Genomic DNA, 27756 nt, shown 5'->3' on the forward strand with positions numbered 1-27756 from the left:
AGATCACAAATTCAAGGCCAGGCACAGCCATATACCAAAAACCTGTCTCAAAATCAATAATAAAATGGGCTACGGGCATAGCTCAATAATACAGCACCCTTGGGTTCAACTCCCAGTACCACAAAAATAAACAAATAACTAAATAAAGTACCCAGAATATGCAATAAAAGACCTACAGGAAGAAAATCTGAAAACACCATCAAAAAACATAAAAGGAAACTTAAATAAAATAGAAAAAAATACCCTGTTTTTGTACAGGAAGACTCAATATTGTCAAGGTATAAAGTCTTCTAAAATTAATCTACCAATTTAATACTACCCCATTAAAAAATGCCAGTAAGATATTTTTAGAAATCGAGCTGATTATAAATTTTACATAGAAAAACAAACATACAAGAATGGCCAGGAAGATTCTGAAAAAGAAGAAATGTATGGGCAACAAGGCAAACCAAACATGAATATGTTATACGGCTACAACAATTAGAGTTTGCCAATGGTACATAATTAGACAAACAGGTTAATGAAACAGAACAGAATCAAAAATGAACCCCAAAACATGTCAGAATAATATAGGTTAATAATATAGGTTGCATTTCAAATATAATAATATAGGTTGCATTTATTTTTCTACTTAAGAATGTTGAAAGTTTATCACAAATGTGAATAGTCAATTGGGGAAAAAATTTAACATATCAAAGGAGTATTTTTCTTAATAAAGAACAATTATAAAACAGTGTAGAAAAAAAAGAACAGGGAAAAAAGATAAAGATATGAATACACAACTCAAAAATAAAAAATACAAATAATTGAACATATGAAAAGATACTCAATCTTCCTCATAATTTAAAAATGCAAACTAAAATAATAGCAAACTATCAATCTCATCTTTCAGATTAGCAAAGATCAATGCTGGACAAGATAAAAGAGAAAAGAGACTCCCATATTTTTAAAATGGGAATAATAAATGGCAAAAAGCTCTGAAATTTTTAAGATTCCTCCAGGTAAAAAATGTAGGTATCCTTTGATCTAACTATTTTACATTAGGCAATTAACCTACAGATATACTCTCACATGTGGACAAAGAGGTAAACAGAGAATAGTGACTATAGTCAAACTGGTAGAAGCAAAAACTTGGAAATAATCTAAACCATTCATTAGTAGGGGCCAGCTTTAATAAATTATAACATAACCATACACTGAAATCCTTCAAGCACTAAAACAAAAGCAGTGACTTTATAAGGACTCATATGGAGCATTTCCAAGGTACCTTAACATATTAAAAAGTAAAGCAAGGTGAAAAGATGTACATGATGTTTTTCTTTTTGTATATCAATGGGTGAAAAAGCTAATGTATACATACACAGATTATCTCTGGATAGTTCTACAAGAAAAAGATAACAGTTACCTTTAAGGAGAACTTACTTATTACTGTATAACATTTTATTCTATTAGAATTTATCTTTTCTACATATATTTTTTAAAATATAAACTAGTATTATATTCACATTAAATAAAGAATAATTAAATCACATTGTGATTTAATTAATTCAGACTGTCTTTTCCTTCAATTTTTCTGTAACAATGAGTTTAACTGAATTTTAGAATTATATACAGAAGAACTTAATATAGTTCCCTACATCTTAAAGAACAAAGCAAAGGCAGCTTGGCTTATATTAAACCATGTGAAATTGCTGATATGGAACCATTTTTGACACACACAAAAAATTCAATAATTTCGCACAGTCCAATTTTAAATATATTGTACAAGCCTAAGATCAGAGACTGCTCCACTGACCTGTGCTGCAAATTACTCTGGATGTCTATCATTATCTATAAAATAAAGAAGACAACAGAACCTACCTCAGGAATGTTGAAAAGTACTAAATGGAGTAACACGTGCAAAGAACTTAGCACAGTGCCTGACATACAGTTAAGCAAAAATAAATATCAGTTACTATTACAGAATCAGCATCATCATCATCATCATTACTACCATTATCATCACCATTTCTATTTCTTATTGTTACAGTTCAAGGTCTTTAGTTAACCTGAGGCCTCCATAATCTGTTTTTGCCTTAACTTAGGTAGGACATGTTAAATAAAATCTAAACTATTCTTTTCTTCCATCTAGAAGTTAATATAACACCACAAAAGACGGTATTATTCTATGTGTAGTCTTTAGCAGTTATAAAAACAACATTTCCAGAACTGCACAGATTTCTAGTGGGGGCAAAGAATTTTTAATTCTCTTAAACGCTCTACTGTGGCTTGAAAAAGCAATGTTTAGGGCCTGGGTATGTAGTTTAAAGTGCTTGCCTAGCATGTGCAAGGTCCTGGGATCAGTCCCCAGCACCACACATGCAAACGTAAAAATTTTTAACAGCAATTCTTATGTTTATTAGAAATATAGCATTAAAAACTTTCTATAAGAAAAGCACTCCTTCCTTTGCAGCAGTCATCAAGCCCACAATCTGAAAAATGAAGAACCATCATCGAACTTACCTAAGGGATGATCGGCATAATCTGGTCTTTGAATATAACTTGGCACTGGCCTTGTTGGCATCTAAAAACATTGAAGAGGTTAGTTAAAGCATATTAGCTAGAAAATAAAACTGGAAAAACATTACTAATTTCAAGCAAAAGTTTTTAAATGAAAAAGCTTCCAATGACATCTTAAATATGGTATCTATTTCATTAAGACCAAGTATCACTCGCCTAGTGTTAATGCCACCACTTTCATGGATACTTAAAAGGTAGAGTGGCTAAGGCTATCAGTGATTTAGGACTTGATACAGGCCACAAGTTGCCCATGTTGTTCCAAAGACTTTCTTATATATTTAATATTTTTCTAGATTGTAAAAAATTAATAAAATCTTAATAAAAATTATCAGTAAATAATTTAAATATCAAAAGATAGCAGACAGATTTCAACTAAGTAAATTCCTATGTTAAAAACACAAGAAGGGGGCTGGGGAGATAGCTCAGTCAGTAGAGTGCTTGCCCTGTAAGCACAAGACCCTGGGTTCAATCCCCAGCACCAAAAAAAAAAAAAAAGAAAAACACAAGAAGGAATACAAATGGCAGAAATGTTGTAGCTAGTAAGGCAGAAATCATATTATGCTAAAAATATTTTAGAAAAGTAGTAATATACACTACTATAGTGCCAGTCAAAAAATATCAAGTCTACCTTACCCCACTCTTTTTAAAATTTAGTAGCTTTAGTCCTTTCATCTCAAATTTTCTCCACTTCCTCCAATTATCCCAATGAGCTTCCAAACAATGTACCATAAAGGCTATAACAGTTAGAAAACAAGTTCCTTTGTGAACTTAGTTCTATCTATATGGTTAACTATTGTAACACAGAATTACAAGTATCACTTTTAGGAAACCAAAATTGGTATAAAACAATGTTGAATTCTTATTACCTTATTTACTCACCAGTGGATAATGTGGTCTGAGTTTACCAGTATATCGATAACCTGCCCAGGGGTCAGTGTTTATATCACCTTCTACAGTCCAGGAAGACACTTCTCGCTTTGCCTTTTCATCTTCTGGGAGACAGACAGGTGGACAAACATGAAAGGTACAGAAAGGAAAGAAAGGAAAGCTTCAGTGATCAAGTTGATGAGCAGCAGCATACTTCAATTCTCACTTGTTTAAAAACCAAGTCAGAGCAACTTAGGAGGCTGAGCCAGAGGATCACCAGTTCAAAGTCAGCATCAGCAACCAAGAGAGGGACTAAGCAATTCAGTAAAACTGTTTCAAAATAGAAAAGTAATAAGGGCTGAGGATATGGTCAGTGGTTAAGCACCTCTGGGTTCAATTCCTACTATCAAAAAAAAAAAAAAAAAATATGGCCACCATTTGCCTCTTTTTAGAAGGAGTTTCTAAAGCAGATGGGAAAGAGGCAAAGGGAAGGGAATAATCTGTTTGAAGTTACCAAGTGTGGTAGAAAATTTAAGAATCATACATACACTATTATTAGTTGTTAATATATAATGCAATTTTTACTGAAATGCACCTAAGAATCATTTTCACAGAGCAGAATGACCCTCTATAATAACTCATTTCAGCAGACTAGCTGTACCTCTTATCCATGAAGCAAAATGAAGATGCTAACCCTAAAACATGAAATAGCAGGAATTCAAGTTCCTCCTAGACCAAGCACTGACCCACACACCTCCCAGCACACACAGATCCTTCCCTGATTACTGTCATATATCACAGGCTTTGAAGTTCAGGTCTCATTAGAAGTATGTGAGAAATACAAACTTCCCTCTTAAAAAAATCTATTCAAAATAGAAAAATAGGGCTGGGATCGTGGCTCAGTGGTACAGTATTTGCCTGGCACATGTGAGGCACTTGGTTCAATCTCCAGTACTACATAAAAAAATCTAAATAAAGAAAATAAAGGTATTATGTCTGTCTACAACTAAAAATAAAAAAAAAAAAGAAAGAAAGAAAATGATGCATGAGGCCCTGGGTTCAATTCCCAGAACAAACAGATAAATAAATAAATATGAAAAGAGGGAGAAAAGATGGAATCATGATGTTAAGCTAAAGAAAATCTTAAAGGACCTCATTTCCTCCTTTCACAAATGAGGAATCTGAGATGTATTTCACATGGGCAGTGAGGCAAGAATACAGGTGCTAAATCCAGTAACTCTCCAGAGAGCATGAGGTCACCTGCGGAATGAAAGCCCTTTGAGGCATAACTGACAAGAATTCAAAAACACAGCCAATTCAGCCATAATACTTTGAAAGACAATATATGTATTATCTTACTTACATAAGAAGTAAAAGAAAGGAAGATTCTACTATGCTACTCATTTTAAATCTTTCTCTTCTCTGAAGTTTTGAAGAAACCAATGTAAATGTTAATAACAGAACAAAAATTGCTTATCATCCCAGAACAAAACTGGACTCCATCCATTGTCACTAGGGTTAAACATTACAGAAAATTTTTCAAAATGCAGCCCAACTAATGCCTGCTTCAGCGGTGAGTCATTATCAAGTGATTTTTGTCTGAAACATGCACCTCAAGAATAATTTTCTCCTAAAACCTAGGACAGAACAGCAATCAAGATTCAGGCTTTTGCTTTAACACACTCCTAGGGAGGAAGCAGAGAGATGTAAAATCTTTGAAATCTTCCTGCTGATCTGCATTTCTGCCCTTCCACAATCTATTTTCAAATAAGAACTGAAAGCAGATCCTAAACATCTACACAAATAAAGTTGAAATATGCCAAGTTCTTTTCTAATCTCAAAGTGTAACTTACTTAGGATATTTACATCTTGAAAAGTTAGTTTATATTTTGGAGTCAATCTGATCTGAGCTCTGAATGCTAGACACATAGCAGACAACTAACAAATCTGAACTGAGCTAAGAATGGAAGCAAAACTGCAGGTGTTCCCTACCCTGTGGTGAAGGGCAAAATAACTCCACCCTTAGAAATCCTGATGAAATGGGCATACTTCAATCAACTAGCAAATCTTAGGGTAAAGAACCATTCTAAGTTCTTTTACTAACATTACTATTTAATTTCAGCACTTTAAACTTATGCTTTAACTTTCTCAGCATAAAATTTTAATAACTGGTTCAAAGAGCTCTGTAAGACTTCTACCACACTAGAATACAGTATATAACAATGAAAACCATTAAATGACCTTATTTAAACTTTCTCTATACTTTGATTTGAGGTAACACATCCAAATCAACAAACCCTGTCTTTTGTACTTTGACAAACTTTCACCTATTCACATCATTTTCTCTCACTCTAACCACATTTCTTCCCTCAACAGCCTAGGATTTCCATTAAACCTATCAATCACTTTATACAACCAAAAAAAAAAAAAAAAAAAGATATACATATATATCTCTCTTTTTAAATTTTTTATTTCCTTTTCCTTCAAAGATGGGTTAGTTCACCTCAGAGTTAGGTAAAAACAATCTAGCAAACTCCATTAAACCAACTAACTCTTAAAAATGACACATGGAGATGAATACAAGATATCAACATCACTAAGTTAAAATAAAAACCTTATACCAAGAATCATGTGCGACCTGCCAAGCCTTCATCCATCAGGACACAATGGATAAAGCCCTTGTCCATTTCCAAGTAATTATGGTTAGGCCATCTTAATCCAGTCACACTAATGACAAAAATTTATAACATGAGTAGATGAAGCAGTTATCTGAATAGCAGCTACATGAGTGTGGCTAACGCCAAGAGTTAAAAAACAGGCGACAGTTTAATTTTGTGGTATCACATAAAGTAACTTCAAAAAAGAAAATTAATAACAGTAAGAGATTTAAAAAAAAAAACAAAAGCTTAGGATGCCAATCAAGAATCCTATACCCAGCAAAACTAACCTTCAGATCTGATGATGAAAAAAAATCTTTCCACAATAAACAATGTTAAAAGAATTTACAAATAGAAAGCCTGCACTACAGAACATCCTCAGCAAAATATTTCTTGAGGAGGAAGTGAAAAACAACAATACAAGTCATCAAACAGAGGAACTACCTAAAGGAAAAGTCAATCAAAGGAGAAACCAAGTCAAGTTAAAAACCAAAATAAGCCAAAATGACCAGGAATACAAATCATACCATAATAATAACCCTGAATGTTAATGGTCTAAATTCAATAATCAAAAGACATAGACTGGTATATTGGATTAAAAAGAAAGACCCAACAGTATGCTGCCTTCAAGAGACTCATCTCATAGAAAATGATACTCACAGACTAAAGGATGGGGAAAAACATACCACACACATGGACTCAATAAAAAAGCAGGGGGTCTCCATCCTCATATCAGATAAAATGGACTTCAAACCTAAGTTAGTCAGAAGGGATAAAGAAGGACATTTCATACTGCTGCAGGGAACCATAAATCATTAGGACATAACAATTTTAAATATTTATGACCCAACAAATGAGCATCTATGTACAACAAACAAACCCTTCTCAATTTTAAGAATCAAATAGACCAAAACACAATAGTGGGGGACTTTAACAGACCACTCTCACCACTGGATAGATCCTCCAAACAAAAACTGAACAAAGACATTATAGATCTAAATAATACAATCAATGATATAGACTTAAGACATTTACAGAGTATTTCATCCATCATCGAGTAAATATACTATCTTCTCAGCAGTTCATGGATCCTTGTCCAAAATAGACTATATGCTATGCCACAAAGAAGTCATTAGTAAATACAAAAAGAGAGACACTACTTTGTATCCTATTAGACCATAATGGAATGCAATTATAAATCAATGATAAAACAACAAACAAAAACTACTCCTACACCTGGAGACTAAATAAAATGCTACTGAATGGTGCAACAATAACAGAAGACATCAAGGAAGAAATAAATTCTTAGAGGTAAATGAGAACAATAACACAACATATCAAAATTTCTGGGACACTCTGAAAGGAGTACTAAGAGGAAAGTTCATTGCATTGAGCTCATACATTAAAAAAATAAAAAGTCAACAACTAAATGACCCAACATTACATCTCGAAGCCCTAGAAAAGAAGAACAGATCAACACCAAAATAGTAGAAGACAGGAAATAATTAAAATTAGAGCTGAAATCAATGAAATTGAAACAAGAGAAATAATTCAAAAAAATAACAAAACAAAAAGTTGGTTCTTTGAAAAAGTAAACAAAATTGATAAATTCTTAGCCACACTAGCAAACAGGAGAGGGAAAACTCAAATTACTAGAATTCATGATGAAAAAGGGAAGATCATGACAGACACCATTGAAATACAGAACATAATTAGAAGCTACTTTGAAAATCTATACTCAAACAAAATAGAAAATATCAAAAACATTGACAAATTTTTAGAGACATATGAATCTCCCAAACCAAATCAGGAAGACATACACAATTCAAACAAATCAATTTTAAGTAGCAAAATACAAAAATCCATCAAAAGCCTACCAACCAAGAGAAGTCCAGGACCAGATGGATTCTCAGCCAAATTCTACAAGACCTTTAAAGAAGAACTAATACCAATACTCCTCAAAGTATTCCAGGAAATAGAAAAGGAGGGAACTCTTCCAAACTCATTCTATGAGGCTAATATCACTTTGATACCAAAACCAAAGACTCATCAAGGAAAGAAAACTTTAGACCAATACCCCTGATGAGCACTGATGCAAAAATCCTTAACAAAATGCTGGCAAATCACATACAAAAATATATTAAAAAGATAGTGCACCATGATCAAGTGGGGTTTATCCCAGGGATACAAGGTTGTTTCAACATCCAGAAATCAATAAATGTAATTCATCACATCAATAGACTTAAAGTTAAGAATCATATGATTATTTCAAAAGATGTGGAGAAAGCATTTGATAAAATACAGCACACCTTCATACTTAAAACACTAGAAAAAATAGGAATAGCAGGAACATACCTCAACATTGTAAAGGCTATCTATGCTAAGCCCATAGCCAACATGATTCTTAATGGAGAAAAACTGAAAGCAATTTCCTCTAAAAACTGGAACAATACAGGGGATGCCCTCTTTCACCACTTCGATTAAACATCATCCTTGAAACACTAGCCATAGCAATTAGACAGACCAAAGAAATTAAAGGGATACAAATAGGAAAATAACTCAAGCTGTCACTATTTGCCGATGACATGAGTCTATATTTAGAAGATCCAAAAAACTCCACTAGAAAACTTCTAGAACTAATAAATGAATTCAACAAATTGGCAGGATATAAAATCAATATGCATAAATCTAATGCATTTCTATTCATAAGTGATGAATCCTCTGAAAGAGAAAATTAGGAAAACCATTCCATTCACAATAGCCTCAATAAAATAAAATAAAATAAAATACTTGGAAATAAATCTAACAAAAGAGGAGAAAGACCTCTACAATGAAAACTACAAAACACGAAAAAAAATAAATAAATGAAGAAAACCTTCTAAGATGGAAAGATCTCCCATGGTCTTGGATAGGCAGAATGAACATTGTCAAAATGGCCATTCTACCAAAGGCACTATACAAATTCAATTCAATTCTAATTAAAATCCCAATGACATTCCTCATAGAAATACAGAAAGCAATCATGAATTTCACCTGGAAGAATAAGAGACCTCAAATAGCCAAAACAATCCTGAGCAGGAAAAGGGAAGCAGGAGGTATCACAATACCAGACCTTAAACTATACTACAGAGCAACAGTAACAAAAACGGTATAGTATTGGCATCAAAATAGACAGACCAATGGTACAGAATAGAAGACACAGAGACAAACTCACATAAATACAGTTACCTCAGACTAGACAAAGGAGCCAAAAACATACAATGGAGAAAAGACAGCCTGTTCAAAAAATGGTGCTGGGAAAACTAGAAATTCATATGCAGTAAAATGAAATCAAACCTCTATCTTTCACCCTGCGCAATACTCAACTCAAAATGGATCAAGGACTTAGGAATTAGACAAGACCCTGCACCAAATAGAAGACAAAGTAGGCCCAAATCTTCATCATGTTGGCTTAGGATCAGACTTCCTTAACAAGACTCCCAAAGCACAAGAAATCAAAGCAAGAATCAATATGTGGGATGGATTCAAACTAAAAGCTTTTTCTCAGCAAAGGATACAATCAAGAATGTGAAGAGATCCTACAGAGTGGGAGAAAATCTTTTCTACCACACTTCAGATAGAGCACTTATCTCCAAAATTTATAAAGCACTTATAAAACTTTACACCAAAAATACAAAAAACCCAATCAATAAATGAGCCAAGGAACTGGAGAGACACTTTACAGAAGAAGATGCACAGGCAATTAATAAATACATGAAAAAGTGTTCAACATCTCTAGTAATTAGAGAAATGCAAATTAAAACAACTCTTAAGATTTCATCTTACTCCAATCAGAATGGCTATTATCAAGAACACAAACAATAGATATTGGTGTGGATGTGGGGAAAAGGCACACTTTTACACTGCTGGTGGAGTTGCAAATTGGTGCAGCCACTTTGGATAACAGTGTGGAGAATCCTCAGAAAACTTGGAATGGACCCACCTTTTGATCCAGTTATCCCACTCCTCGGTTTATACCCAAAGGACTTAAAATTAGCATACTACAGTAATGCAGCCACATCAATGTTTATAGCAGCTCAATTCACAATAGCTACATTGTGGAACCAACCTAGGTGCCCTTCAACCGATGAGTGAATAAAGTGGTGATACATATACACAATGGAATATTATTCAGACATAAAGAAGAATATTATGACATTTGCAAATAAATGGATGGAACTGGAGAATATCATGCTAATTGAAATAAGCCAATCCCAAAAAACCAAAGGTCGAATGTTTTCCCTGATAAGTGGATGACAATACATAATGGGGGTAGGGGGAGTGGGGAGTGAGAGTAGAATGAAGGAACTTTAGATTATATAGAAGGAAATGAGAGGGAAGGGGATATGAAAAATGGTGGAATGAGACAGACATCATTACCCTATGTACATGTAAGATTACGCAAATAGTATGAATCTACATGGTGTACAACCACAGAAACAAAATGATGTACCCCATTTGTGTACAATGAATCAAAATGCAGTCTGTAAAAAACAAATAAATAAATAATTTAAAAAAAAAAAAGGCACAGTCATCCCTCAGTAACCCCAAGGGGTTGGTTCAAGGATACCTCCCTCACAAGATGCTCCAGTCTCTAATATGAAATGATGTAGTACTTGTTTATGGCCTATGTACATTTCTCATGTACTTTATATCATTTATAGATTACTTATAGTAACTAATGCATGTAAATGCTGTATAACTAGTTATACTGTATTGTTTAGAAAATGACAAGAAAAAAATCTGTACATGTTCAATATAGATACAAATTTTTTTTCAGATACTTTCAATATGCAGTTGATTGAATCTATGGATGTGGTACTCACAGATGTGAACCCCAAAGATAACGAAAGTTGACTATACTATAACTCTTGAGTAGAAAAACAATATGAACTGAAACTAAGCAAAAGGTGTCTGGCTCATGCATCCTCTGCCTACAATATGCAAACACTTCTAGCAAACATAAGAGAGTGCCAAAAGATTAGGGCACTACCGGGTATAGTCAAGCAAGATCCATTCATCCCAGCTAAGATCTCATGTTTTCATGTTAAATATGTGAAAAAAGATTCATGAAGATATTATTATGTCATGTTTTGTTTATCTGAGTATTACAAGGAATAAAAGAACACATTATAAACCTAGCTATCAGGATTATACTTTAAGAACTTTTTCTTTTTTGTTTGGGGGGGTGCTGGGGATCGAACCCAGGACCTTGTGCTTGCAAGGCAAGCACTCTACTGACTGAGCTATCTCCCCAGCCCCAAGAACTTTTTAAATACACATTTTCATAACTAGAAAAATTTCTGTCTTCTGGCACAAAAGTCACTTCTAAGACAAATAAGTGATTTTACTTACTTGCTTTCTTATGTAGTAACTTGTGAGTAGCCCAACTTCCTTTAAAACATTCCTAAAAGAACAAAAAGGAAATTAGTGTCAAGTCTTCCTTAATTAGAAACATCTTTAAGGAATATTACTTATAAGAAATAGTTATTAAAAATTCATTTGTAAGAAATAGAACTGGTGGGAAAAGCTTGAGAAATGACACCTATTCAAACTTTCACTTCAGGTGCTGGGATTGTGGCTCAGTGCTGTAGAGCACATACACCTGGCATGTGTGAGGCACTGGGTTTGATTCTTGGCACCACATAAAAATAAATTAAAATAAAAGTCCATCAACAACTAAAAATATAAAAACAAAATTTCACTTCAAAAAAGCAATCTAAACTTTACTTCCAATAAGCAAGATTAGCCTATATGTAAATTGAAATATATGACTATATTTCAACTTTATCTCACAAAATTATTTGGTTTTTTTAATTTTGTTTGCAGTATTGTGGACTGAACTCAGGGCAAGCCTCAGGCATGCTAGAAAGTGTTCCTTCTACCTCATTCTCATGAGTAGCTGGGACTTCCGGCATGTGCCACCATACCTGGCTTTCACCAAGTTATTTTGAAGTATGTGAAAAGACCCCCTAGTTAATTAATCAATCACACTAGGAAAAAAAAAAAAAAGGATAATTTCCAGATTCTTCCATTATTTATAGCAGAATCCAATCAGTCGTTATACACATTGACCCATCTGAGCAGTTGTTGTGTTCACTATGTGTCAACAGCCCTCAGACAATAAGCCTTGCAAAGGAAGGGACTGTATTAAAGTTCACCAATACTGTCCAGACCCAAGCAGAGCCTGGGACATGGCAGGGTTTCAGTAAGTACTTGTTGACTGACTGATCAGAATGGATGAATGTAACAGAAAGACAAAACTTCTCATTTAGGAAAATGTAACATGTTTCAGACACCAGGATTAAGTAATAAATTGTGAAAATGGAGTAATAAATTGAATTCAGGAACTCAAGTAATTAGAAATAATAATTCAACCAGACATAGACCTTATTTATTCTTCAATTTCTATCATCTCTTCTAAGAGTACAAAGTTACTGAAATCATTAAAAACACTAACAAATTCCAACAAATGTTTTTAATCTTTGAAGACAGGAACAAGAGAAAGGCTAAGAAAGACTCCCTACAATATGCAGTAATCAAACCATATTACACCAGTGACACTAAGGCTGCCCTCCCTAAAGGACTGACCAAGGTTCTCTAGAGGTCAGTTTCCCTCTCCCGGGCCAAGATCTTCACACCTTCCCCTTTACTCTCCACAACCTGCAACAGTTAAATAAAAGGGGGGTAGGGGGGAACACCTTGGGTCATAACTCTTCCTTCCTACAACATGAACACACACTTAAATGTATAAAATGGTATCCAGAGCACTAAAAAAATTTCAGTATGAAACTAAAACTGAGCCTAAGCCTCATCTTTTGGGGAGAATGGGATGCATGGCAATGAGAATTAATGGTCCTTCAAAGTTGTTCATGTTCTAATTTTTGGAACCTGTGAATATGTTAGGTTATGTGACAAATAAGATTTAAGGAGCTACCCAGCTATCTTGAGATGACAATTATCCTGCTTTATTCAGATGGATCAATATAATCATACAGGTCTTTAAAAGGTAGAAAAGGGAGGCAGAAGTAGTCAAGAGAAAGATGTAATGAGAGCAACAAGGTCAGGGAGATGTTCCATTACTGGCCTTAAAAATGGAGGAAGGTGGCCATGAACCAAGGAATGTGGGCAGCTTCTAGGAACTGAAAGGGGGAAAAAAATGAATTCTCCTCTAAGTCCAGAGGGGAACACAGACCTCCCGACACCCAAATTTAGCCCTGGGACCTTGGTCGGAACTCTGAGCCACTAATCTCTGAGATAATAAATTTGTGTTGCATTAAGCTACCAAGTTTGCAATAATCTGTTATGGTAGCTACAGAAAACTAATACAAGAGAATAAAATAGTTTATCCCTATTGTCAAACTGCAAAAAAAACAATTGGCAAAAAGATCATTTCCTCTGTACAACACAGTTACAAAAAAACTGGTAAGAAATAATTAATGATTCTGCCACAAAAGAGAGGGATATTATGATTAACCATCAGTCTCAATAACTAAAATGGGAACATGCGATTTCTTCAGTATTACCACATTTACACACAATAATAAGTCATAACGAGGAAGACAACAATAATAATTATGTTACCATTTACTGAATATCTGCACTTTCATTTAATTGTCACAAAAACCTACTGATCAGATAACATTATCCCCATTTTACAAATAGCAAAATTAAAGAAAGACAAATTTAGTTAATTTTGTTTATCACGCAACAAAAGCACAACACACAAAACAAGAACTCCAACCAAGGATTACACAACTAAAAGTCAAGAAAGCTGCTTTATTACTGCACATGCACACACTATATTCAAACCGTGTGTGTGGATGTGGGTATGTGTGTGTGCAAATGCTCATGCGTGCACTATATTCAAAGCCTTATGTTAGTATCAATCTTAAAACTAGAAAGCCAGGTTCTAATTAAGCAGCTCCATGTATTACCTATACCACTGTAAGCTCTAAAATACTATCTTCAACTCTAGGAGACAATAATAACCACCATCATGTATTCTTGGTTGCTTCCCTTATAAAGTGAGATTATTACTGCCTCTACTGTAGACTGATATCTCCAGAAGATAATATACAGAGTAAGTGAAGTATTATTAATAATTCATATGAAAACAGTGAACATGCTACCTAGTACATGGCAGGCACAGTCATGAATCAACTAACAATGGGGTGATTTCTTCATTATTTAAACATGAAAGAATATACTTAGACCTAGAAGTTATATCCTACTGCACACCTAAGCTATGTACTATATACTGTTATATATGTGGCCTGTCGTTGCTCAAAACATCGTTATGCAGATCATGACTGTGGTAACACATGGGAGCCACAGGCACCCACAATGCTTACTGCTGTGCCTGGCACTGAAGAGGTCTTCAATATATACTGAAGAATGAATGTAGATTAATGTGATCATATACACAAAAGACTTTTTTTTTACTTGTAGGTGAAAATGTACACTATTTTCATTACTACCTTCTGGAAAAAGACTACAAACAGTCTATTCAGTCAGTGTCCCCTTTTCTTAACACCATCAGAATTCTGCTAAAGTTCAGAGCCCAAGTACCTTCCCAACCTTCTTGATACTGGTGATCATGTAATCTAACCTAGCAAACAAAATGTAAACTCCACTGTGGGATGCAGCTCCTAGAAAATTTCTTAGGAAACAGGCAGGTTCATTTGACACCCATGTTCCACTCTTTGCTCTTTCTTACTCTAAACCCACAGATGAAGCTAGAGAACTTTGGCATGAGCAGCTGCATAACCACAAATAAACAAACACACCCTAAGAAGCTTGGTCCCACCAAGGCCACATGTGAGGGAAACCATCTCCTGTGAATTATCACAAAAAATAGGAAATTTCCCCCAAAAGTAAACAAATGACCAATAGGTGAAATTAAAACTAAAGAACACTAAAGAAAGAAATTGAAGAAGACTTTAGAAGGTGGAAAGAACTCCCAAGCTCTTGGATAGGCAGAATTAATAATGTCAAAATAGCCATACCACCAAAAGCACTATACAGATTTAATGTAATTCCTATTAAAATTTCAATGACATTCTTCTTAGAAGTAGAAAAAGCAGTTATGAAATACATTTGGAAAAATAAAAGACCCAGAATAGCCATAGCAATCCTCAGCGAAAAAGTGAAGCAGGAAGCATCACAATACCAGATCTTAAATTATACTCCAGTAACAAAAGCAGCATGGTATTGGCATCAAAACAGATACATAGACCAGTGGTACAAAATCGAAGACAAAGAGACAAACCCACATAGTTACCTCACTCTAGACAGAGGTGCCAAAAACACACATTGGAGAAAAGGTAGCCTCTTCAACAGCTGGTACTGAGAAAACTGGAAATCCATACATAGCAAAATGAAATTAAACCCCTGTCACTCTGCACAAAACTCAAAGTGGATCAACGACGACTTTGGCATTAGACTAGAGACCCTAAGCCTACTTAGAAGAAAATGTAGACCCAGCTCTCCACCATGTCGGCTTAGGAACTGACTTCCTCAACAAGACTCCTAAAGCCCAACAAGTAAAATCAAGAACCAATAAATGGGATGGTATCAAACTAAAAAGCTGCTTCACAGCAAAAGAAACAATTAAGAATATGAAGAGAGCGCCTACAGAATGGGAGAAAATCTTTGCCACCTGCACCTCAGATAGAGCATTAATCTCCAGGATTTATAAAGAACTCAGAAAACTTAACACCAAAAAAAAAAAAAAAAAAAAAAAAAAACCAATATATAATCCCAAACAATAAACAGGCTAAGGAACTGAACAGATACTTCACAGTAGAAAAAATACAATCGATCCACATATATATTAAAAAGTGTTCAATGTCTCTAGCAAGTAGAGAAATGCTAATCAAAACTGCACTGAGATTCCATCTCACAAAGGTCAGAATGAAAATTATCAAGAATACAAGCAACAATAAATACTGGCAAGGATGTGGGGGAAAAGGTATACTCATATGTTGCTGGTGGATCTGCAAATTGGTGCAGCCAGTATGGAAAGCAGTATGGAGATTCCTCAGAAAACTTGGAATTTCCAAAACTTGGAATGGAACCACCATTTGATCCAGTTATCCCACTCTCCTCAGTTTATACTCAAAGGACTTAAAATCAGTATACTATAGTGACACAGCCACATCAATGTTTACAGCAGCTCAATTCACAATAGCTAAACTATGGAACCAGCCAAGGTGTCCCTCAACAGATGAATGGACAAAGAAACACACACACACACACACACACACACATATATATATACACACACACATTTGGAAAAATATATATATACACACATACACACACACACACACACACACACACAGAAATGGAATATTACTCAATCTTAGAGAAGAATGAAATTATGGCATTTGCCAGTAAATGGATAGAACTGGAGAATATCACGCTAAGTGAAATAAGCCAATCCCAAAGAACCAAAGGCTGAATGTTTTCTCTGATATGTGGATGCTAATTCACAAATGGAAAGTGGGGGGGAGACAAGGGAAGAACAGAGGTACTCTGAATTAGACTGAGGGGAGTGAAGAGAGGGGAAAAGGTATGGGGGGATGGGCATGATAGCAAAATACATTGAACATAATATTATCCCGTGTGCATATGAGTACACAACCTATGTAACTCTACATCATGTACAACCAGAAGAATGAGAAATTATACTCCATTTATGTGTTATGTGTCAAAATGCATTCTACTGTCATTATAACTAATTAGAACACATTTTTAAAAAGAAAAAAAAAAAAGAAAAGTGAAATTAGACATGGTATTAGAGAACTAAGCCAAGGAGTCATTTAAACAATAAAGGTTTCAGAATGAAAAGGAAGAGAAAATCAAAGAAATAGCCTATAGTTTTCCATGACTGAAAAGGACAGGAGCTTCCACATTGAAAGGATCCTCAAAGGATAAAAATCAGCTAACCCAAAGCTTCTAACATGAAATTTCATAACATCGGGGAAAAGAGAAGATTCAATATGCTTCTAGTGAAAAGGGAGGAAAATTACAATACACCAAAGATTGTGAATACCAATAGCATCAGACTTTTCAACAACCACTAGAAACTAAAAGAATAAGAAGCAATAGAATTAAAATTCTGAGGAAAGAATTTCCACTCTAAAATTCTATATCTGGTCAAACTTCAAGTGTCAAGACTATCACAGACATTTTCATATACGCAGAATCTCAAAAATCTTTCTCAGCAAGCTATTGGAGGAAACATTACACAAAAACAAGAAAATTGACAGAGAGCCATCAGTACAAATAAGACATGACAAGAAAGACAAATGGAATCTCCAAAAAACTCTAAGGAAGACTTCTAGGAAGCCAACCCAGGAAATCGGAATTCTGATTAGTGGAAGTCAGAGAGTTGTCAGAGAGAGTTCCAAGATGAAATTGACAAAATGCCCAATGTACTTAAAAAGTATTGACAGGAGTTCTGTACAATTTTAAGAGTGCTGGAATAAATAAATGAGCAAATAATTTTTAAAAATTGTTAATACGTGGAAATAAGAAAAGGGGGAAAAGGATTTCTAAGTTAGAAGCAATTGGCCAGTTCTGAAATAACCTGATTTAGAGTTAAAGTTACAAAAACGTTATTAATTACCTATAGATATTTTGCCTCTACAATATTAGAACAGCAAACAAATCAAGAAACATTTCAGTTATCTTATTGTGAATTGATTCACTATAACATAGATTTAAAAATGTATGTAGATGCCAAACAAGAAACACTTAAGTTTAAAATATGAATTAGTGTCTAATAAAAATCAATACATAATCTTGAAAGGAAAACAAAGATTTTTAAAACTAGAAGAAATGCACAACTTTATAAAAGTTGAAATTTACCAGGCTGAGAATGTCCCATGCAACAAGCAGCTCTATCCTACTGCCACCACTATACATGTATTGTGTGTAAGCATCCCCATATCACTAAAATACTATATTCATAAAATCCATCCAACCATTAGTAACATTAGTTTCATGTTCTACAATGTAACAATTTATGATGCATGTACATGGTAACAAATAATAACATATGTCTAGATAACAAATGCAAAGTTACATCTTTAATTTTTGATAATACCATCTATGCTAAGTATCCACTTCACTCTCTATATAAATCTATATAAAGTCCTATAGCACATTCTTTTTCATTTGTTCTTTTTAGATATACATGACAGTAGAGTGTATTTTGACATATCATACATACATGGAATATAACTTCCCATTCTTGTGGTTGTACATGATGTGAAGTTATGCTGTTTGTGTATTCATATATGAGCATAAGAAAGTTCTGTCTGATTAATTCTACTGTCTTTCCTATTCTCATACCCCCTCCCTTCCCTTCATTACCCTTTGGCTAATCCAATGAACTTCTATCGTCTACCCCTTTTATTGTGTTAGCATCCCCATATCAGAGAGAACATTCGGCCTTTTGTTTTTTGGGATTGGCTAATGTTACTTAGTCTCCAGTTCCATCTATTACCAGATGTCATAACTTCATTCTTCATGGCTAAGTAATATACAACTGTGTATATGTACCACATTTTCTTTATCAATTCATCTATTGAAGGGCACTTAGGTTGCTTCCATAATTTAGTTATTGTGAACCGAGCTGCTGTAAACATTGATGTGGCCACGTCACTATAGTATGCTGATTTAAATCCTTTGGATATATACCGAAGAGTGGGATAACTGGGTCAAATGGTGGTTCCATTTCAGGTTTTCTGAGGAATCTCCATACTGATTTCTATAGTGGCTGCACCAATTTGCAGGCCCACCAGCAATGTATGAGTATACCTTTTCCCCCACATCCTTGCCAACACTTGTTGTTACTTGTATTCATTTTTTTTTTTTTTTTTTTTTTTTTTTTGTAGTACTGAGGATCGAACCCAGGGCCTTGTGCTTGCAAGGCAAGCACTCTACCAACTGAGCTATTTCCCCAGCCCTACTTGTATTCTTGATAATTGCCATTCTCACTGGAGTGAGGTGGAATCATAGAGTAGTTTTTGTTTTTGTTTTGTTTTGGTGGTGCTAGGGATTGAACCCAGGGTCTTGTGCATGCAAGGCAAGAACTCTACCAACGGAGCTATATCTCCAGTCCATAGAGTAGTTTTGATTAGCAGTCTCTACTTGCTAGAGACATTGAACATTTTTTCATATATATGTGGATCGATTGTATTTCTTCTTTTTTTTCCAATTAAAAATAAAAGGTGTTTTTCTGTTTTGTTTTTTGTTTTTTTTTTTTTGTACCCAGGATTGAGCCCAGGAGCACTGAACCACTGAGCCACATCCCGAGGCCTTTTTATTTTGTAGTTTGAGACAGGGTCAGGCTAAGTTGCTGAGACTGGCCTTGAACCTATGATCCTCCTGCTTCACCCTCCCAAGCCCCTGGGATTATCGGTAGTGTGCCTGGCAAAAGATTGCATTTGGGAAGAGCATGACTTTCACTGTCTAGACTTTAGAACTTTCTCAAACACAACTTTTTGAGAGTTAAGATCAAATATAGGGGGCTGGACTCACAGCAAATGTTTGCCTAGCCTGTGTGATGCCCTAGGTTTGATCCCCAGCATTATGGAAAAAAGATAAATATAATAGATAAGCAAACAAATGGAGGGGGAAGGGAGGGCATTCATTACAGAATAAATGCGTGAGCAACTACTTACAGCTCTATGAACTTTTAGAATTTTTATCTTTCTAATGGCTGCAGTGGTACATACCTGTAATCTCAGAGGCTCGAGAGACTGAGGAAGGAGGATCACAAGTTCAAAGCCAGCCTCAGCAACTTAGGCCCTAAGCAACTTAGCGAGACCCTGTCCCAAAATAAAAAGGGCTGGCAGTGTGACTCCATGAATAAGTGCCTCTGATTTAAAAAAAAAAAAAAAAAATTTTTTTTTTTTAATCTTTCTAATGCTTTTGGTTAGGAAAGAATAAAATAGAATAGAATAAAACTCAAATAGAATTCTTGACACAAAATCATAAGAATAAACAGTATTTGGGTAAAGCCTCCATTGAGCCAGTATTTATGAGAAATGTGGAAAAGGATTTTTAAAGTTAAATCTGAAGCTAGAAGAAGTCCATTGCTTGAAGTATTTGGTGTGTTATTAAATAACAAAATACCTATTCATCTATTTAATCTTTTTAAAGTTGTATCATATGAAAACCCAAAACGGAAATTGGACCAAGGAAATTGGAGCCCACAATAGCCTGAATGTGTCCTCCACAAATGCATATGCTGAAGCTCTAACTCCTAAGGGTTCTGTATTTGGAGGTAGTTAAACCCTTATCTTCTGAGTTGGACAGAGTAGTAAATTGTGCACACGTGACAAGGCAAGGTGGGTTAGCTAGAGTGGTTAATGGTGGACAAATGACAAGGAATATAAGGATTAATTTAACAAGGTGGACTTGTACAGATTCTTCAGCTTTGATGCCTCATCTCTGGGTATAATAATTCCTCTGTGTAGAGGGTGGCATCTTCCATGTGGAAGTTCCATCTCCTGCTTTTAGGAAAGTCAGGGTTGTCCTTCCTGTATGCGTCATTGTTTTTAAGGTTTTTGTTTTTTGTATTGTATCTCTTCTATTGTGAAGTGTCTGTTCACTTCTTTAGCCTGTTTATTGACTGGGTTATTTGGTTTTTTTGGTTTGTTTTGTTTTGTTTTGTTTTGTTGGTGTTAAGTTTTCTGAGTTCTTTATAAATCCTGGAGATTAATGCTCTATCTGAGGTGCAGGTGGCAAAGATTTTCTCCCATTCTGTAGGCGCTCTCTTCATATTCTTAATTGTTTCTTTTGCTGTGAAGCAGCTTTTTAGTTTGATACCATCCCATTTATTGGTTCTTGATTTTACTTGTTGGGCTTTAGGAGTCTTGTTGAGGAAGTCAGTTCCTAAGCCGACATGGTGGAGAGCTGGGTCTACATTTTCTTCTAAGTAGGCTTAGGGTCTCTAGTCTAATGCCAAAGTCGTCGTTGATCCACTTTGAGTTTTGTGCAGAGTGACAGGGGTTTAATTTCATTTTGCTATGTATGGATTTCCAGTTTTCTCAGTACCAGCTGTTGAAGAGGCTACCTTTTCTCCAATGTGTGTTTTTGGCACCTCTGTCTAGAGTGAGGTAACTATGTGGGTTTGTCTCTTTGTCTTCGATTTTGTACCACTGGTCTATGTATCTGTTTTGATGCCAATACCATGCTGCTTTTGTTACTGGAGTATAATTTAAGATCTGGTATTGTGATGCTTCCTGCTTCACTTTTTCGCTGAGGATTGCTATGGCTATTCTGGGTCTTTTATTTTTCCAAATGTATTTCATAACTGCTTTTTCTACTTCTAAGAAGAATGTCATTGAAATTTTAATAGGAATTACATTAAATCTGTATAGTGCTTTTGGTGGTATGGCTATTTTGACATTATTAATTCTGCCTATCCAAGAGCTTGGGAGTTCTTTCCACCTTCTAAAGTCTTCTTCAATTTCTTTCTTTAATGTCCTATAGTTTTCATTGTAGACATCTTTCACCTTTTTTGTTAGACTGATTCCCAAATATTTTCTTTTCGTTTTTTTTTTTGTTTTTTTTTTTTTTTGAGGGTATTGAGAATGGGAATTAAGTTTTCCTAATTTCTCTTTCAGTTGATTCATCACTGGTGTATAGGAATGCAACGGATTTATGGGTGTTAATTTTATATCCTGCTACTTTGCTGAATTCATTTATGTGTTCTAGAAGTTTTCTGGTGGAGCTTTTGGTCTTGTAAATATAGAATCATGTCATTGGCTAATAGGGATAGAGTTCTTTTCCTATTCCTTTAGCACATTCTTAACATTTTTAGATCACTGAATCTTTTGAAAATCACATCAAAGCGATCCCTTTGTGCACATACACACAATCCATGTATATATTACATGTGCACATAATTCTGATTTATCATTCAAACACTGAAAGTAAGTTATAACAAAAGTACTAGGCTAAGTGACAGGCATTCACCAGTGAATACAGACAGGTTCCTGACCATTCTAGACAAACATTACATGGCTAACTACATAATTTAAGTTATAAAGGCTAAAAAGAAAAAATATTATGAGAAGAAGAGGGAAAGCTAAAGATATCAGCAAGGGTCAAGTCAAGAAGTGGTCTATTCCAGCCACAACAGAAAGTTACCAAAATGTTTTAAACCAATCAAAATCCCATACAGACTTGAGTTCATGGCATCTCTGATCTCCATTCAGGAACCCAAAGTTAAAATTTTCTTTTTTCTAACAGTAGTACATAGTACACAGAATGGTCTTAAACAATTCCACAGTACTGTTTCTTAATACAGGCAGGCCTTGCTTTAAATGATAGTATGAAACCATAAAAAAACTTTATGAGCTGCACACAAAGTAAGTTTTATAATCAAAGGAGACATTACAATTGTTCCATGACTTTTACACTTCTCATTAAAACATAAATACTCCTACATCAAGAATACAAATAATCCAATCAACAAATGGGCTAAGGAGATGAAAAGACACTTCACAGAAGAAGATGTACAAGCAATCAACAGATATATGAAAAAATGTTCAACATCTCTAGCAATAAGAGAAATGCAAATCAAAACTACCCTAAGATTTCATCTCACCCCAATTAGAATGGCAATTATCAAGAATACAAGCAACAATAGGTGTTCACCAGGATGTGGGGAAAAAGGTACATTCATACATTGCTGGTGGGGTTGCAAATTAGTGCAGCCGCTCTGGAAAGCAGTGTGGAGATTCCTCAGAAAGCTTGGAATGGAACCACCATTTGACCCAGCTATATATATATATATATATACACACACACAATGGAATATTACTCAGCTATAAAGAATAATAAAATTATGGCATTTGCAGGCAAATGGATGAAATTAGAGAATACCATACTAAGTGAGATAAGCCAATCTCAAAAAACCAAAGGACAAATGATCTCGCTGATAAGCAGATGATGACACATAATGGGAGTGGGAGGGGGGCAAAAATGGAGGAAGGAGCGACTGTATAGAGGGATAAGAGGGGTGGGAGGGGTGGGGGGGAGAAAATAACAGAATGAATCAAACACCATTACCCTGTGTAGATATATGATTACTCAAATGGTATGCCTTTATTCATGTACAAACAGAAACAACATGTATCCTATTTGTTTACAATAAAAATAAATTTAAAAAAAAAACATAAAAACTCTTAAAAGTGTACCAGGCAATGAAAAACTATTGAAACTAGTATTTGTTTAGTGCACCATAACTTGAAATATTAGAATAAGTTTTATTTAAAACTGATGGACTAGTTGGAATATGTTTGCCTTCTTCTCACTGTATAACTTTTGAAACAGAAAAGTATTTTATGCTTGGCAAACTATAATACTCCTTTCTAGGTTTAAAGTAGCTTCTGCATTTTATCTTTTGTCTTTTCAATATCTCTGGAAGTTTCCATAATGTGAAGATTTTGCTGGTGTCCCTTCCCCTACAACATCATCATATTTTCATCACAACCACTCTCTTCATTTATGTCATTTTGCCTCCCCAGTTCTTCCCAGAGTCTCTAAAAAGGCTGCAATGTCCAGATCCCTGTGGTCATTCACATGTATTTCTTTTACAACTCCCATTTATGTTTGATTTAAATTTCACTTCCAGCATTATCACTTAACATTTCTTTGCTCTACTTTCATCTTTGTTGGTCAATTCCTCCTTGTGGTTGATTATTCATTAGTAAGTTTATGACTGGGAATCAAGAAGGCAACACAACTACAAGCTTTGCTGTCTGCATGTGAACTGAGTGGTAAACACACAATGACAGTCTTCACAGGCTTTCAAAGAAGTGAAGGGACTAATCAATGATCAAGATGCACATCTGTCAGTCTGCATAGTGATTTACAGACAGTAAGTCTACTTTATGTAATAAATACTTCACTTTAATATGCTATGGTAACTGCAATCTGTATTATTGTTGGAGAATTGGTTTTAAGTAAACCATGACAACTAAATTCATGCATATCAAAACTGTGCAAAATGAGAGCTGCCATTAGCAGTTAGCAACTTGATCCAACCCATTTATAAAACTTTTCTAAACAGGTTGTGAACATAATACTTTTTCATAACCCAACATCTTTTACATTCTCACAGAAACTGATACACATTTCCTTAAATAAATCACAATTCTATCCCCCAAATGACTCACTGAGAGAACACAGAAGTTTTACATACCAATTTAAATTTTAAAAGGAGAATGTAGGAACCATCAGGGAGGGATGGTAAAAGATACATTTAAAATGTTACAAGGGGCTGGGGATGTAGCTCAGCCACAGAGCACTTGCCTCCCATGCACAAAGCCCTGGGTTCAATTCCTAGTACAGCCAAAACAAACCAGCAAGCAAACAAACTGCAAAACATTACAAAAATAAGTATGTCTACCTAAAATAGACCATGACAAAGAAGGAAAGCCTACTGTAACCAAGCACAGCCTGTAACCAAGGCTTGCAGATACAAAAGCAACCCTTAAGAAAACTGCTTTAACGTTAAAAATAAACACAGTGAGCAGAATTACCAGTGGTCACAAACTGCAAAGGAGACAGACATGACAGATTTGGTCCAACTATGAAATCTGAAGAGAATGCATGGATCAACTTTTTGAAAGCTCTGAAAAGTAAATAGTGGCAGGCAGATTAGAGAAATGTAAAATTCAAAGTACCGTTGAACTGGTGATGAGTTTAGTATGTCCCCAGTTTGAAACCATGTGGGCAACGTGAAGTGACCACTGAAACATAAAATGCTCAGAAGAAACCCTGTAATTCTGGCTCAAGGATAGGAAAGAGAAATTTTTATCATGCTCTAAGAGTACAGAAATTTATCTTCCTTTCTGTTCTCTCACATCTAAGCCCCCACACAATGCTGAGGTGCAGCTCACAAAAGCCTGTATGAACCAAAATTCTGAGGGATGGGCATTTTCCACTGCTGACTGATGAGGCTGTGGTCCAAAGAAGGTGAAGCAAAATCTGATCGCTTTTTCTACTCTCCTCCTCCTGCCACTTAGCTCCAGACATGGGCACAATCATGGAAGGGCACAACAATGCAAGTAACTAAAACTCCAACTGTCCAGAAGGACAGAGGACCAAAATGAAGATATTCAAGAAGCCCAGAAATACCTCATGAAGTTATTCTGATGTTTGTGAGAACAGAGCTAACAATAGCCTATCATCTCCTTTTCAGGTTGAGCTCTGGGACAGATCTGAAAGTACTGCAAAATCCTTGACAAATGAACTGACATGTGAACCAAAATCCACAGAACTTGCAGCCTAAATCTAACCAGATTAGTGGCCTGCAAAGCAAAAATTTCAACAATGTCCAAAGAATTTATATAAGACCAAAGATCTCATAATACAGTTACCAGTCTCTCAGTATCCAGGGATGATTCCAGGACCCTTTCACAGATACCAAGTCTATGGATGTCCAAATCCCTTAGATAAAATGGCATAATATTTGCATATAACCTGTGCTCATCCTCCTTTTTACTTTAAAATCATCTCTAGATTACTTATAACCCCCAATTTAAAGTAAATGCCATGTAAATAGAGGTTATACTGTATTGTTCAGAGAATAATGAGAAGAAAAAAGTCTATACACGTTCAATACAGAGGTAATCATCAAAGGTCCAACTGCATAGTACATAACAAGACTCAAGGCAAACAATGCTCAAGCAGTGAGTGGTAGAGCAAGATGACTTGTGAAAAGGTGAGAGGCTATGAGAAAGTATGCCTACATGTCACTTCACTTAAGTGGATTCCATGTAGCACAAATTCCACACAGTGTGAATTCCAGTTTGGCTTTTGGAAGCTCTCTGGAATTTCCCCCTAAAATACAGATAATCTACAACTGGTTGAATCAATGGATATAAAACCCATGGAATATAGATGCATCACAAGTAATCCCAAGCTGCACCCTCCTGCCTTTGCATACCAGGAAGAGGTTCTGACTAACACACACCTCGTGTTACCAAAATTAATAGTTTGGTAATTAGAATTGATGAATTATATATTCTAACCAGTGCCATAATGACTGTATCTACTATTAATTGTTGAAAATGGTCAGCTCCTACCAAATAATGATAGTCACTCTTAAAGTTATTTTAATCTGCTTCAGTTTACTGCATTTTGACAACTACTCTCATTTATTTATTTATTTAGGTACTGAGGATTGAACCCAGGGCCTCACAAATGCTAAACACATGCTCTATCACTAAGCCACACTCCAAAACCCAGATTACTACTTTTAGAATCAAGCATATCTTAAATTAAAAAAGAAAAAGACACAGAAAAGTCTGGGAAGAATATTATCTACCTAAATGTTCTCTGTGGTTATTTCTAGTAACCTAAACATACATAAACACTATTGCTTTGAAAAACATGAAAAACATTAATTTAAAAAATATTTTATGCTATCTGTTAAGAGAAATCAATTAAAAGATTTAGAGAGAAAATGCAGAGAAAAATCACTATATAAAAACTGTAGGGCTGGGGTTGTGGCTCAGTGGTAGCGCACTCGCTTAGCATGTGTGGGGCCCTGGGTTCGATCCTCAGCACCACATCAAAATAAAGGTATTGTGTTCACCTACAACTAAAACAACAAAAAAAATTATTAAAAAAAACTATAATAAGCACTAGACAGAACACAATGTTATAAAGGTTCAGAAGACCAAGATCAGATTCTGAGACAGAATCAGAAGGAAGAAGTATTTGAGTTGAGCTTTCAAGGAAAGCAAATTCTGTATAAATGAAGCTACTATTTCACAAAGCAAGAAAAGGTACATTCAGAAACAGAACTCTGACTAACTCTGACAACTTTGCCTGCAAGCTCAGCTCCGAACGTGCAAGTGGAGATACTAAATTAGCCAAAATGACTGAAAAGCTTTTTCCTAACCTGGACTTTGTACAACCTCAGGTGGAGCCAATCCTGACTCTGTAATTTTGCAAGATTTCCATAAAACCTATCCCCATTCAGCCAAGTCAATAACAGAACAACATCAAGGGAACACAAGGGCTTGAAAAAGAAAGACTTGGGTTTTAACTTAAGAGCAATACTTGTCCTTGGGTAAATTTTTTTGCTGCACTAATGAGTATTTAATAATACTACCCTCATAGGGTTGCTCAGAGAATTTAACCAACAAGACTCTGAATGTGAAGAACCTGGTACACCAGTAGATAGGAACTGAACACACACACACAAGTTCCTTTCCATTCCAGTGAGGAGAGAAAACAGAGTCAATATTCTTAAAGGGACTGTTTATTTACATATACCCTTTAAGATACCTATATCATCACTCAGACTCCCTCTCAGCTCATTACAGCACAGGTTAAAGGAGTCTTCAGGAATGCCATGGACCTACTTTAATAAAGATGCAGTATAACTGTCCAAAAGTGACTCCTTACTGACAGAGCTAATAAACTTCCAAATTCTGTTAATTTTACTTACTGAGCAACTCTCAAATCATCCATCCTTATCATCTTTGTATCAATGAGTCCAGTGCCTTCACCAGCATAAGGCAGGTACATTTTTATGGCCAACAAGGCTCTGGGCAACCTGGCCCCATGTTTATTTCATTTCCCCATCTGT

At 35.2% G+C, this 27756-nt stretch overlaps 1 protein-coding gene across 1 annotated transcript in view; it reads right to left on the reverse strand.

Moving 5' to 3' along the window:
• The window catches only part of Metap1 (methionyl aminopeptidase 1), a 65482-nt gene that overhangs the window by 18972 nt on the left and 18754 nt on the right, over window positions 1–27756 (reverse strand). The window contains exons 2-4 of the mRNA XM_047566718.1: window positions 11478–11529; window positions 3439–3551; window positions 2503–2563 (exon numbers count right to left, since the gene is read on the reverse strand). Of these exons, the coding sequence (XP_047422674.1) occupies window positions 2503–2563; window positions 3439–3551; window positions 11478–11529 (226 nt within the window). The remainder of the gene's footprint in view (window positions 1–2502; window positions 2564–3438; window positions 3552–11477; window positions 11530–27756) is intronic.

The sequence above is a fragment of the Sciurus carolinensis genome, chromosome 10 (assembly GCF_902686445.1).
Source record: "Sciurus carolinensis chromosome 10, mSciCar1.2, whole genome shotgun sequence".
NCBI lineage: Eukaryota > Metazoa > Chordata > Mammalia > Rodentia > Sciuridae > Sciurus > Sciurus carolinensis.